Source organism: Paroedura picta, chromosome 9 (assembly GCF_049243985.1).
Source record: "Paroedura picta isolate Pp20150507F chromosome 9, Ppicta_v3.0, whole genome shotgun sequence".
NCBI classification, from domain to species: domain Eukaryota; kingdom Metazoa; phylum Chordata; class Lepidosauria; order Squamata; family Gekkonidae; genus Paroedura; species Paroedura picta.
The window spans coordinates 1,401,987-1,415,212 of NC_135377.1; the positions used below are offsets into that span (position 1 = coordinate 1,401,987).

The window sequence follows — 13,226 nt, forward strand, 5'->3', positions numbered from 1 at the left end:
TTTCTCTCTCTCTCTTTCCAGTGCATCTTTGCCACGGATATTTCTGCACTCACAGGAAAGAAGCTGCCGGCCAGCAATGCCAACCTCACGTCCTCCGAGCTGCTTTCGTTCTCTTCCGGCCTGGTGTTCTTCTTCAGCGACCCCGTGGGGGCCTGCCTGGAGGTAGCAGAGGGCCACTGGGTGGCTGCAGTCCAGGCGTTCCAGGCCAGATTCTTAGGGGGGAACCCCACTGAAGGACCCTCGCAAGAGAAAGTGGCCGAACTGTTGGCAACCATCCAGAAAAACACCGTGAGCCAGGAGGTAAGAGAAACGGCGGCTCACATGAGCAAACCTATGAAATGAACAGCAGTTGCCTTATCTCATGTCAGCAGGTCTCTCTAGTCTGGCATTCCCCATTGCAGTGGCCAAGTAATTTCCCCCATGCCCTGTAAGCAGGGAATTGGGGTTAAAGCATGGAGGCTCTATTTGGTAATTTTCTCCCTGTGTTTGTCTTCTTCACTTTTAAAGCAAACTAAATTAATGGCCACTGTTAATGCCATTGGTTCCTGTCCCCGCCCCAGTTTGTGTGTCACGTCAGGGAAATAGTCTAGATAAACATATTCACTTGGCTTTTGGGGAATTCTTTGACTCAACAATTACAGGATACAAATTGTGCAAGAGGGGTCATTAAAAAGACCAGAAATATTATAATCTTTTTGTAGAGATGGCCAGAGAACAGGGATGGTGCCAAATATTTATTAATATTAATTTTACAGTCTGGCCTTCCATGGAGAAGTTGTTCTACCCTAACCATCACTGTTATTTGTATTTAAGGCTTGTTACCTTTGACAGTTGCATGACAGACAGGCATTCCACAGGGAAAGCTTTTCCTGCCATAGAGATGCATTGATGGGAAAAACTTTCACTCATTGTATTTCTGTTTAGCAAGAAGCTGTTGGGGGTTTGGGGGCCAAGAAAGGGGCAGGGGGGGTCTTGCCAACTCCACAAAATAATTTTTGCGAACTGCCTAAAAATTAGGCATGGCTGGTCTTGACCTCAGCCGACGTTAAGTGATGGTTTGTGCTCAAATGAGCAGGTGCAGGCATCCAGAAAGGTGCACGGGAGGGGAAATTCCCCCACAGGTTGCTGCTGGGGCAGCGTGGAATGCCGGAGTAGCTCCAGAGCTGTGTCTCCTTTCGCTGAGTCAAGCATTCCTTGAAATGCCTCTGCTACCAGCTGGGGCTGGGCTTAGCCAGCAGCCATCCACACTTTTCCCAGGAAGACGAAGGGCTAGTCTTAGGGCAGGAAATACCTTGCGATTAGGAGGGTGGGAGGAGAGGGGAGGGACTTCAATGGGGTATCATTCCAAAGTGGCCGTTTTCTCCAGGGGAATTGATTTGTTGCCTGGAGAGGTTGCTAAGCTTAGTTAGTTTGCCCCGAGGATGACTCCATTTCCCAGGACTAGGCTGGCAAAATTCTCCTTTCTGTGTAGTTCATAAAACTGCCAAAACACATCTTGAGATCTGGCTCCAGAACGTTATCCTCCTGGCTGCAAATGGCTATTATTTTCTGGAGAAGGGCCATGTTGCTGAGACCTCATTTTAAAGATGACCTCATTTTAAAGATGAAAAGTGTAAGCTTCTAGCCCTCGTCGTTGCACGAAAGCGACAAGAAAATAAAGAGCCATACTAGTCACAGGAAATTAAAATTAGGCCGATGGTTCCAAATCAGATAAAATGCATTGCATTACTCTGTTAAATTTCTAAAAATCCCCCACGCGTTTCACCAACAGGCTTTGTCAGGGGAAACTATTTGTCTTGCAGCCATTCTTCAGAAAGCGTAAAAGATTCTGCACCAACAGATTTTGCCCTTGTTGTCCATCTCTCGCTGAAAAAAAAAAGCACCAAAATGTACAGGGATTTTCCTTTGTGCTTGTTGCTTGCTTACCGAAGGCTCAGCATCTCCCCCCGTGGTGCTCTGCCTGCTGCCTCCTCTTCTGCCTCACCCTATGACTGAACATGTTCTGCTGCAGCAGGCCAGCTGCTTGACCTGCCTCCCCCCCTTTCCAGGCCTGTGTAGGTGTGGGCCAGGTGCTTAAGAACAGTACGGCAATCTCCAGCAACGTCACGTCTGATCCGGGGGGCCGAGTCTTAGTGGCAGTAGCCCACCACGTGCTGAAGGGCGGCTGTTTCCACGCTCTGCCTTTGGAAAACTACTTCGTGGACTACATCTATTGGCGCTACGGCAATGAAACGCAGAACCTGACGCTGGCAGGTAAGTGGGTGGCGGCAGCGTTGACCCTGCTGGCGGTTGTAATACGAGGGGAGGAGGACAACAACCATCAGACCTCTTTGTTGAGTGTCCATCCCTGGGCCTGGCTACAGGATTCAATTCTTGCTCCTTCCTTCTTCATAGGAGGCTAATTTTGCACAGCTTCTCTGCCGTGCAATGAGGGTTTAAGATAAATACACACATCCAAAAACAGTCCTCCGGAGTCTTTTCAGAGATCCATCGGTCAGCATGCTGTGCCCAATGGTTGCCCATTGGGTGCTTCTAGTAACTCATAAGTAAGGCCATGGGCTTCCCCTGCCACCTGGCGTCCCCAGCGGTGCTGTCCCAGGACCTGCATGTTCCATTGGGCCAATGTTGACAGGCCTGTTGCCCACAAATTTGTCAATTGTTTTTCAAATCCATTTGAAGGCTAAACTAGATCTTAAAAAGCCCATTTTTAAAAAGCAACAAAAAGGTTAACATAATTGGAAGAGAATAAATTTGGTTGCTCTGACCTGGATGGTCCAGGCTAGTCAGATCTGGATGAGTGGGTGGAGGGAGACACTAAATCTGCAGATGACCAAATTAGGAGAAGTAGGGAACACCCCAGAAGACAGAGGTAGAGTTCAAGGGGATCTGAACACGCTGGAGAAGTGGGCCAATGAGGACAAGATGCCCTTCAGTAAGGAGAAGTGCGGAGTTCCACATCTGGGTCACACAAATGAGAAGCAGGCCTCCTGGATGGGAGAGACACTTCTGGGGAGCCGTGTGTGCGAACGAGCTCTTGGGGTCCTTGCGGACTGTAGGCTAACTAGGAGCAGTGTGAGGCGGAAGTAAAGAAGGCGTATGCATTCCTGGCCTGTGTCAACAGAGACATCGCCTTAAAATCACAAGCTGTCCTAGTCCGTATGCTGTACTCTGCATTGGTCAGGCCCCACCTGGAGTCCTGGGTGCAGCTCTGGAGGCCTCACTTCCAAAAGGACATGGACAAAAAGGAGAGGGGGCAGAGGAGAGCGAGGAGGAGGATCCAGGACCAGGGGACCAAGCCCTAGGAAGAAAGGCTGAGGGACTTGGGAATGTTCTGCCTGGAGAAGAGGAGGCTGAGAGGGGACAGGATTTCTCACTTTAAGTATTTTACTGGTTGTCACTTAAAGGAGAGCAGGGAGCACTTCCTGTTGGCATCAGAGGACAGGCGTACAACGGTACCGGCCAGAAATTGGGGGAAAGTTTCCAATCTGAGTAGTTCAGCAGTGGAATAGGCTGCCTAAGGAGGTGGGGAGCTCCCCCTCACTGGCGGTCTTCAAGCAGTGGCTGGAAAGATCCCTCTCCTGGATGCTGGAGGCTGATCCTGCCTTGAGCAAGGGGTAGGACTAGATGGCCTCTAGGGCCCCTTCCCACTCTGTGATTCTATAATCTGCTCAGATCCTAGGAGCAAAGCAGGGGCAGCCTGGTCAGTATTTGGATGGGAGACCCCCAAGGAGGTCCGGGGTCGGTACCTAGAGGCAGGCAATGCCCAGCCCACCTCTCTTCCCCCTTTTCCTTGAAAACCCTGCAGGTTCTCCTTAAGTCGGCTGTGGCTTGCAGGCATTTTACACACCCCGCCCCCAATAAAACTGTTGCCCAGACCGAGGTAGCCCAGGCCAGCCAATTCCCTGCTTGGCACTTGGATGGGAGATGACCAAAGAGGTCCAGGGTTGCTCCGCAGAGGCAGACGGGGGCCAGCCCCCCTGTTCACCCCTTTGGAAAGCCCCTCAGGATTGCCGTAAGCTGGCCGTGGCATGACAGCTGGGTCGGGGCACGGTGCACTTGGAGTGTTTTTCCCTCTTGTGCCCCCCCCCCGCCCGGTTGCTATTATTTGCCCTGGGTTGGAACACACCCCGCTGCCCCATAGAATGCCCCTGTGGGGTCCCCACATGCTCGGGAGGGATTTGCATGCGGAAAACCGCCCAGCACCCTCCCTGCCTTGACCGAGACCAGGTCTGCTGCAGCTGCTTTTTAGTCTTCCAAAATATTTTGATGAGGCTTTTCCAGATAAGAGAGAGGAAGAAACAGCCTGAGAAAAACAACAGGAGATCTGATTATAGCCCTCGTGCTGCCTGGACGTGTTTGGTCTTCAGCTGCTGGCTGTGGTTTCTTTCTGCCTCTCCGAAAGGCTTTGGGGTGTGGGGCAGTATTTCATGACCAAGGCATTGGGCTGGGAACTGGGGAGCCTCAGGACCAGGCCTCATCCAAGGGGTTCAGCCTCATGTGCCCCTTGAGGGGGAGCGTGGGGTGGCTTGGTGGGTGGGACCTGAAGATCTCCTAGAATTACAACTGGGCTGGGCCGGCGCTGTCATTACCCTTTGAGATTTCTTCTTTTCCCCCAAATACTAGAACTTGAGGGCATCCAGTGAAGCAGAATGGGCAGTAGGTTCAGTATGGACGAAAGGAAATGCCACTTTACACAGAGAGTGATTCAAGTGTGGAACTGGCTGCCAGAAAATGTGGGGCGGCCACAGGAATAAACATCTTTAAAAGGGGATTAGATTCATGGAGGAAGTCAGTGCCTACTAGACATGGTGGTTGAGGAGAGCCTCAAGTGGCAGCTCAGAGGAAGGCCTCAGCTTCTCTGGCCTGTTGTTGGCCCTGCAGAAGAACTGGCTGGCCACTGTGTTCAACAGGATGCTGGATTAGGTGGTCCTTCATAGATCTGGCCCAGCAGGGCTCTCCTGACAGTCTGACATAAAGCTGATGATAAGGGACCAGCCAAAGAGCCTGGGGCGGGGGGGTTACTTGTCTCAATGTCTGTCTCCCTCTGTGTTTGCCACAGACTTGTCCAAAATGATGAGGCAGCTGAATGTAGGGCCTGAGGTAGCCCATGCAGATCATGACCATAGTGATCCCGAACATGACCACGCCCACGACGACCATGCGCATGATGACCATGCTCACAACCACCCCCATGAGGATTCCACACACAGTCAAGATGGGCATGACCACGGCGACCACCATCACCACGGCAATGAAACGGACCATCACCATAGCAACGAAACGGACCATCACCACGGCAACGAAACGGACCACCACCACGGCAATGAAACGGACCACCACCATGGCAACGAAACGGACCACCACCATGGCAATGAAACCGACTACCACCATGATGCTGAAACGGCCCGGCACAGGCGAAGCTTGCCTGGTGCGGAGGAGCAGGACCTCCAGTATAAAGTGTGGGACACGGTGAGGGGTAGAATCTGTGGCCATCTGCTCCTTCGTGTCCAGGCCCGATTTCCTCAAGAATCGTGTGGCTAAAGACAAGACTAGAGAGTGCTCCTGCAACTACTACTAATTATTTTATCTTGATATTTTTAGAAGTTACCTTTCTCTTGATGGCTTAGGGCAGGTGACAGCAGGTTTTTAAAATAATCAGTATAAATTTACATAAAAACAATCATGTAAACCACCCTTTTCCAACTTTTCTACCATTGAGATAAGGTGACCAGATTGTGGTGACCCTGAATAAGGTGACCAGATTGTCCCAGTTTTGGAGGGACATCTGGGGATACCTGGCAAACTGTGCTTATGTTGAAGTTAAAAAATATATATTACAATACTATTTTTGCGTTCTATGAAACTTTTTGTTGCTCCATATAGACCAAATTTTTAATCAAGAACCCCCCCGGTCAATGGTGTCCCGCTTTACCAATGTTCAAATCTGGTCACCTGAAATATTGTTTAGGCTTTGAGAAGCCCCAGAATTGGAGCACTTGGTTGGGGAGCATAGCTGTGGTTGGGGAGCATAGCTGTGCACACGCCCACCAAGGGCTCCCCCCCTGCCCAACCCCTCCAGGCCCATCATTGGCCATTTTGGGAGGAGAAGAGTGAGTCAATATGACCAAATATTTTCATATCTCCCAACAAAGGTTTTTTTGTATAAAAAGGAATTAACCCCCACTCATTCAGGAAATCCTTCCAAGGCCCTCAAGAAACCCTGGTTGAGAAAGCCTGTTATAAACATTCTGCAATAGACTTTAAGTTTAAGTTTTAAAAGACGCTTCCCTTCCATTAAAGTCACTTTCTGAAGGGTTAAAGTTTCCCTTTCTCCCTGAGCCAGAAAAAGTGACCCTGGGGGTTAATTTGACAAGAAAAACATGTTGTTTGATCCAGGTGTGAGAGGCAGCTGAAAGTATAGTCCTGTCACATGGAAAGCCAAATTCTGGCCCATGATGATGAGGGGGTCACAGCATGGCAGCCATGTTGAAGTGTCGCTTGGGTTTGCAGTGGCCTTCAGGGCTTCCCCCGAGTCCTAGAAAAGCTGAGCTAGAGCTGTTTTGGGGGGTCAGGGGAGGGGGCTGTGCGGCACTGCAGGGACTCGGTGGCAGCTGCTGCCAAATAGGTTTTAAAAATCTGCAAAGCCAAGCAACTCTCCGGTGGCCAACCAGAACCCTGGCTAGACCAAAACCCCACTGGGTCCTGCCCACTGTCTCAAAATCACTTGACGGGCACCAGATATTTGTGGGCACTCGGGTTGCCAGTTCCCCTGGGCCACCAGCCACGGATGAGGTGGTCGCTTGACTGTAGCCAGGTTGAGAAACCTCTGTGAGATTTGGGGATGGAGCCTGGGTAGGACAGGGATCTCAGTGACGTACAGAGCCATACAGGCAAACTGGTCTCAGTCGTCTGGAGATTATCTGTAATTCGGGGCGGGGGTGGGGGGGGGCAGTGGTGCTTCTGGGGACCACACTGGGGACTGTTGGCTGAGACCCACGAATTGCTGTAGATCCTGTGACTATTCAGGCCACCGTAGCCAGAGCCCGTTGACTAAAGGGCCCCCTCAGCCGCCTCCCACCTGGTCCGCGGCACGAATGGCTCATCTTGTTGACACCTTCCTTTCCAGCTCTGCCTCAGCTCCAGCGACCTCTTTGAGATCTACGGCATAGAGGCGGACGCAGGGGCGTCGCGCGCAGAGTTCGCCCGCCTGAGCCCGGCTCTGGTGCAGCAGCAGCTCAGCAAGGCTTGTTCTGCCCCCCGAGCTGCCCCCGCGGGGGGGCCCCTCTCCGACGCTGAGCGTGAGTCCCATGAAGGCTCTTGCCTTCGTCCATGAGATAGGGAAGGGGTGCTGGTTGGGATCTAGGCTGGAGCACTTTCTCCCCTGCAGTTCTTCCTCCCCTCTGAAACTAGAAAGCTAGCCCACTGTATGGGAAAGACAGCGGGCACTAGCAGGTCTTCCCTGGCACCTGGGAAGTACAGCCACTGCCTCTGGGAGGTAGCAGGCGGCCGGAAAGGCTACGCCCCCCCCCCAGACACAGGTCTTTCCTGCTGCCCGGGAAGGGCACCCGCCGGCTCAAAGCCTCCCCCCTGGCCGCTTTTCGCCTGCCTGCCGACAACGGGGCCAGCGCGGGAATGGCGGCCGTGGGGCGAAAGTGGCCCACGTGGGGGGGTGGACGAGTTTAGAGCTGCTTTGCGCCTCCCAACTGGTCAGTGCTGGGGCAAGGTGCCAATCATTGCCCCCCCCCACTCCGGACAGCGCCCTCCCCCACAGCCCTTACTGTTTTATTTATACCGCTACCGGAGTGGTGTAAAGATGCCCCTCTATTTGCCACCACCCTTCAGATTTACTGTAAAAAGGAGACTGGCCTTAATTTGGAATGCCCAGTAGGAGGAGTGGGCCTTGGATGGCCCATGGGCTTCCTCCAGAGGGGTTTTGGTCCACCCAGGAGCCTGGCCTCTGTCCCTCCACGCCTGCTTCTCCTCCGCCTTCAGGGTTTTCATCACGGCTTCCTCCCCCTTCAGGGTACCTGTATGGATCACTGGCAACCCTGGTGATCTGCCTGTGCGCCCTCTTTGGCATCGTGGTCCTCCTTTGCACGGCCTGCATTGGTGCCTACCAGTATGTGATCCAGACTTTTGTCAGCTTGGCCGTGGGATCGCTCACCGGAGATGCCATGCTGCATCTGATACCCAAGGTCAGCGGAGAAGGGGTTGGGGCACTGGGGAGGGCGGAGGGCGGTGACTGGTGTGCCTTGGTGCTGTAGGCCGCCTGCAGGGCAGGAAGAGGGATAAAAATTGTTTTATCCGCCATCAAGGTTTATTGTTGTTCCTGTTTTGTGGGGTTTTTATTCTACTGGGGGTTTTATTTACTAGCCAGAAAGCTCATTGCATAAGAAATGCAGTGGACGCTAGCGGGGGCTGTGAGGGAGAGGGGAATGGGGGGGAGGCGAAGCACCTTGTCAGCCCCCCCCAGCACACCTGCCGACTCTGCAAGGTGGCAGATGTGGTCGGCGGGCATCGGAGAAGGCATTTATGGCCCCTTCCCGCCCACGAAGAGCGCTGCTTACCTGAGTGTGTGGCCTCCTAACTGGAGGGTCTGAATGGTCTCCAGGTGACGCAGGCAGCTCCTGCAGGCCAGCGCTCCAGGGGCCGTCCGAATCCGGACGTGCCCAGTTTTGCTGGGCACATCCAGATTGCCCCACTGCCTGTGGTCTCGGAGGGCCGGACCCTGGGGCCGGACCCTGGGCCAAACAGCAGCCCCAAGACCCGGACAGCGCCGTCCAGATGGCCTTTTCAAAAATAGATAGAAGGACTGTGGGAAGGATTGTGAACCACCACGAGCCGGACTTGGTGGATAACTCTCACAGCCGTTCTGCACCCAATATGTATAGTGAAATGCTTACCTCATGCAGACGGCATAATTTGGGCATTTTGCACGACGTCGCCAACCTCCCGTCTCCATCCAGCAAATCTCAAGCAACATCCTCCATTTTAAAGCTCTAGTTGGGGAATCCCCCGACCTATAAGTGGATCCCCCGACCTATATAGCGCGAGCGACAGGAGAGCAACCAGCAAGAAATGTATGGAGGCGAAGATGCGCTATCTCCGCCTCTAGTGTCCAGCAGGGAAAGGGATTCAGTCTGGATTCCTCTTACAGGCACCAAGCAGTTTGGGACCTCGGAAAAGCCTCAGGCCAGAACTGGGCTACTAGGTCTTGTCGTCTGAAGGCTCCTAACAGGGAGAAGCAGAGGGGAAGCTCGTCTTCCCTTGACTGTGGTGGCTTGCCGTTTTGTTTTAGCAGTTATTCCAACGTGTGTTTTTTTCAAAAAGGAATGAAAACGTTTGGACACATGTGACATTTTCTGCCAGAGGCAAGCTGGGCCATGAAAGCAGCACAGAAGCAAGGAAGACTGGGATGGCACTGCTGCCCACTGCCTTTCTCACGCTGCTGCCCTTCTCTGCCTGGGCAGAATTGTCTGTACATAGCCAGTCACAGAGAGGATGTCGGCCTGTGTCCTTTTGGCTCGGTTCACGCTCTTCCTTCCTCTTGCAGTTCCTGGGCCTGCACTCCCACGGCGAGGGCCAGGCACACGACCACCACCACGAAGCCGAAGATCCCAATGTACTCTGGAAGCTCCTTGCCGTGCTGGGCGGGTTCTACCTCTTCTTTCTCCTGGAGAAGTTCTTCATCCTTTTGGGACATTCGGACTGCGAGGTGAGCTGGCAGGTGGCTTTGGGTGCCCGTTCACCCAGGCAGCTGGGCAGGGGCCTCTGGCGCTAGAGACGGCAGCAGAGAGGCCCAAGAAAGGAATTGTTCCCTGGGGGCCGGAACAGGGCTGGCTGCATGAGGGTGGGGGTGGAACAAGATGCTCAGAGCATGTGCACACACAGCCCACATGGAATTCTTGCACAGCCAGCACAGTTGAAGGGTTGCAACTTTACAGCTAAATGTTCAGGAGATATTGTGCCAACTTGTCCTCCCCCCCTTCCCCCAAATTAATTGGTCCCACCAAAATATCATTTGTGCTTGCTTGAGACCAGCATTCTCTGGTTCAGAGGTCCTGCTCCCTTTGTCCCAGGGGCCTGAGACAGCCCAGTTCTGGTGGTGAGGCTGTCTGGACATGGTCAGAAGCATTGCTTTCTTGCTTGTGAGTTTGCATGTCCTGTGGCAGAGCCCTGCGTTGTGAGCAAGTGGAGGGCCCAGCCTTGTTCCAATGGGTTGTCCTTCTTTCTCTCTCCCCAGGAGACATCTGGGAGGGGTCACCAGTGCGACCACGGCATGTCCCTGCAGCTGTACCAAGACGAGATGAAGAGGAGGAGACAAGAAAAAGGGGCCTCTCATGCTGACTTGGTAATTCCTAGCCTCAACCAGGGGTGTCCCTCCTCCCCCCACCTCCACAACTGAAATGCCAGCCTCTTCACTAGGCTTGCATGCCAACCTCCAGGTGGGGCCTGGAGAGCTCCGGGAATTACAACTGATCTCAGAGCCACAGGGTTCAGTTTCCCTGGAGAAAATATGTTTGGAATAATGTATACATTATTAATTCACAAAAAGCAGAAATCTGAACAACACTGATGGCATTTTTTTTCAAATATCGAGGCTTATATCCACTTCTGGATAATGCAGGGGAAAGGTAGGGTCACTCCGAATCAATCATGCATGTTGCAGAGGGAAATTTTAAAGTGCCCCAAATCAAAATGCAAATCGAATTCAGTATAGACTAGAAGAATTTATTCAGACTGGGACTGGGTAAAAAGCCCTGTGCAGACTATGCCCTGGAGTTCCCTACCGTGGAACCAAGTGGTGTGTTTCCTCCTTGGCACAAGGTCTTGTTGCCTCCCAATGGGCAGAGAAGAAATTGCTGGGGGTTTGGGGAGAGAAGGGAGTCATTCTGGAGTTTGCCAACAGGCCTTCTCAACACATTCAAGGGAAATAAGGATGATAGTTTTATCAAACTGCAGGGCAGTGTTAGGTTGGCTAGGGATACATTTCATCATTAACAACAATGGAAAAATGCAGCAAAATTTTATAAGATCTATGCCCTGCAAAAATGTTATTTGTCTTTAAAGCAACTGGACTCTTGCTCTTCTCTACTGCCACGGACAGATTAAAGCCACCGCTCTGAAAACTAGTATGCAAAATTAATGTGGGGACCTGGGAACAATATGGCGTTCCTCACCACGAAAGACTTCAAAGACCAGAGCCAGGTTGTGGGAGTGGTTAGAAGGACCATCCTCTAACCTGGTGAGCTGGGGTTGATTCCCTGCTCCCCCACAAGCAGCCAGCTGGGTGACCTCGGGCTTGTCTGATAGAGCTGTTCTGACCGAGCAGTAATCTCAGGGCTCTCTCAGCCTCACCTACAGGTAAGCCACTTTGAGCCTCCTTTGGGAAGAGAAAAGTGGCAAATAAGAACAGACTCTTCTGTTACACTTATTCATTTTTCTTTATTTAAAACGCTTATTAGCCACCTTACAGAGCTCTAGGCGGCTTACCATTGTGATAAAATACTGAAAATACTGAAACAGAGTATGTAAAAATACATAAGAAGCAGACTTTTAGGAAATGGCCCCCACCATGCCAGTGGCCCTGTGGAGAACTGTATTTTCCCTGGCCCAAAGCTGAGTGCTGAAAAAAAATATTTCTGGAATTCTGGGGAAATATATAGCTTGAGGGCAAGGTGCTCAGTTTGAGTGCAAGATGTGGATTTATTATGTGAAGCCCTGGCCCTGTGGGAAGGCTTCTAGCAGCAGGGAGGCTGGAGGTCTGGGGGGGGGGGCCGCTTGGGCAGCTTCCCCCCCCCCCCGTCAACTGGAGGCTTGGAAACTGACCAACCGAGGGCTGGAAGATGACCCACTCGGAAGAGCAACCGGTCCAGAGCTTATGGCTGAGCATCAGCCGGGGTCTCCTCACCTGTCTCTTCCTTCTCCAGGTGAGTGCGGAGGAGGCCGACTTCCACCAGATGCAGAAGAAGGAACGCACCCGAGGTGAGAGGAGGGGTTGTGCCTGCCACCTGTACCGACCCCTTTTTGAGATGCCCCCAAGGGCAAAAGGCAGGCTCAGTCAGACTCCGCCCTCCCCCCCAGGCCCTGTGTATTTTTGTGTATTGGCTCTCAAGAGCCAAAGGCCCCCTGAAGGCTTGCCCTTTGGGAATCTTGCTGGGCTTGCAGGTGATGCTGGGCTTGGCTGTAGCTGTTTTACTGCATCCCCACACAACTAGGCCTGCAAAACGATCTTCAGGCCGTGCCAAGAACGGAAGTGAACCTGAAATCCAGACAGGGAGCCCCCCTGAGCAGATCTCGCCTTTTCCCCACGTCAACTGGTCACCCGGTCAACCTTATCTATTGATTATATTGTCTGGAGAGACCACCCACCAGCTGTCTTTATTATTCTTTTTTATTTGTTTCTTACCTGCCGTTTTTGTAAAACGTCTCTTGCCCATCGCCCATGATGGAGGGGCATGGCCTTTTCTGCCTCCTTTCATAATTTTTTTTTTTTGGGGGGGGAAGGGACAGTAAATGAAGACTGAGTTGTCGACCCAGGTGGGACTTGAACCCACAACCCCCAGCTCCGGAGGCTGATGCCCTGTCCATTAGGCCACTGGGCCACTCCTCACACACAGACTAACCGCTGGCACTTTGAGTTCCCTGGGTCCCCTTGGGGGAGGGCTGCTGGCAGCTGAGGAAGTATTCTGCATTAGCCTCTGCCTTCCAGAAGCAGCTCAGCATGCCACTTCTGCAGGAAGGCAGGGAAATGATGCAGGATCCCACCCGTACTGACCTGGCCCCGGTTTCCTCCCACAGAGATGAAAATGCTGCCCTATATGATCACCATCGGGGACGCCATCCACAACTTCGCAGACGGGCTAGCCATCGGGGCCGCCTTCTCTTCCTCGTGGAAAACTGGGCTGGCCACCTCCCTGGCCGTCTTGTGCCATGAACTGCCGCACGAGCTCGGTGAGCGAGAGGACGGGTGGGCGCTCCGTGCTGGGGGCCCTGAGGGGGGTGGGCAGGAGGTAGGGGAGGGGACAGTCCTCTGGATATGGTGCTTTAGGATTCACCCCAAGCAAGATGCTGAAACCAAAGCGCCTGGGTGGGATCCTGGTGTGCCACCCCGGCACAGTGATTCCCTTTCTGGGGTTTTGGTCTGACATTGCCTTATGCCCGGAGTGGGGGGGACGTCGTTCTCGGGGCCCCCTTGGCTCCTGTGCCGTTCTCCACTCCGGCCC

General features: G+C 52.9%; 1 protein-coding gene and 1 non-coding gene across 2 annotated transcripts in view; one reads left to right on the plus strand and one right to left on the minus strand.

The window, feature by feature from the left end:
- SLC39A4 (solute carrier family 39 member 4) overlaps window positions 1-13,226 on the plus strand; it is a 33,835-nt gene that overhangs the window by 17,634 nt on the left and 2,975 nt on the right. Inside the window, exons 2-10 of the mRNA XM_077351290.1 lie at window positions 22-300; window positions 2,049-2,253; window positions 5,060-5,469; window positions 7,127-7,298; window positions 8,023-8,195; window positions 9,554-9,715; window positions 10,244-10,351; window positions 11,931-11,985; window positions 12,802-12,954. Of these exons, the coding sequence (XP_077207405.1) occupies window positions 22-300; window positions 2,049-2,253; window positions 5,060-5,469; window positions 7,127-7,298; window positions 8,023-8,195; window positions 9,554-9,715; window positions 10,244-10,351; window positions 11,931-11,985; window positions 12,802-12,954 (1,717 nt within the window). The remainder of the gene's footprint in view (window positions 1-21; window positions 301-2,048; window positions 2,254-5,059; window positions 5,470-7,126; window positions 7,299-8,022; window positions 8,196-9,553; window positions 9,716-10,243; window positions 10,352-11,930; window positions 11,986-12,801; window positions 12,955-13,226) is intronic.
- TRNAR-CCG (transfer RNA arginine (anticodon CCG)) lies at window positions 12,533-12,605 on the minus strand. Its single transcript has one exon. It is a non-coding gene; the product is annotated as a tRNA-Arg (tRNA).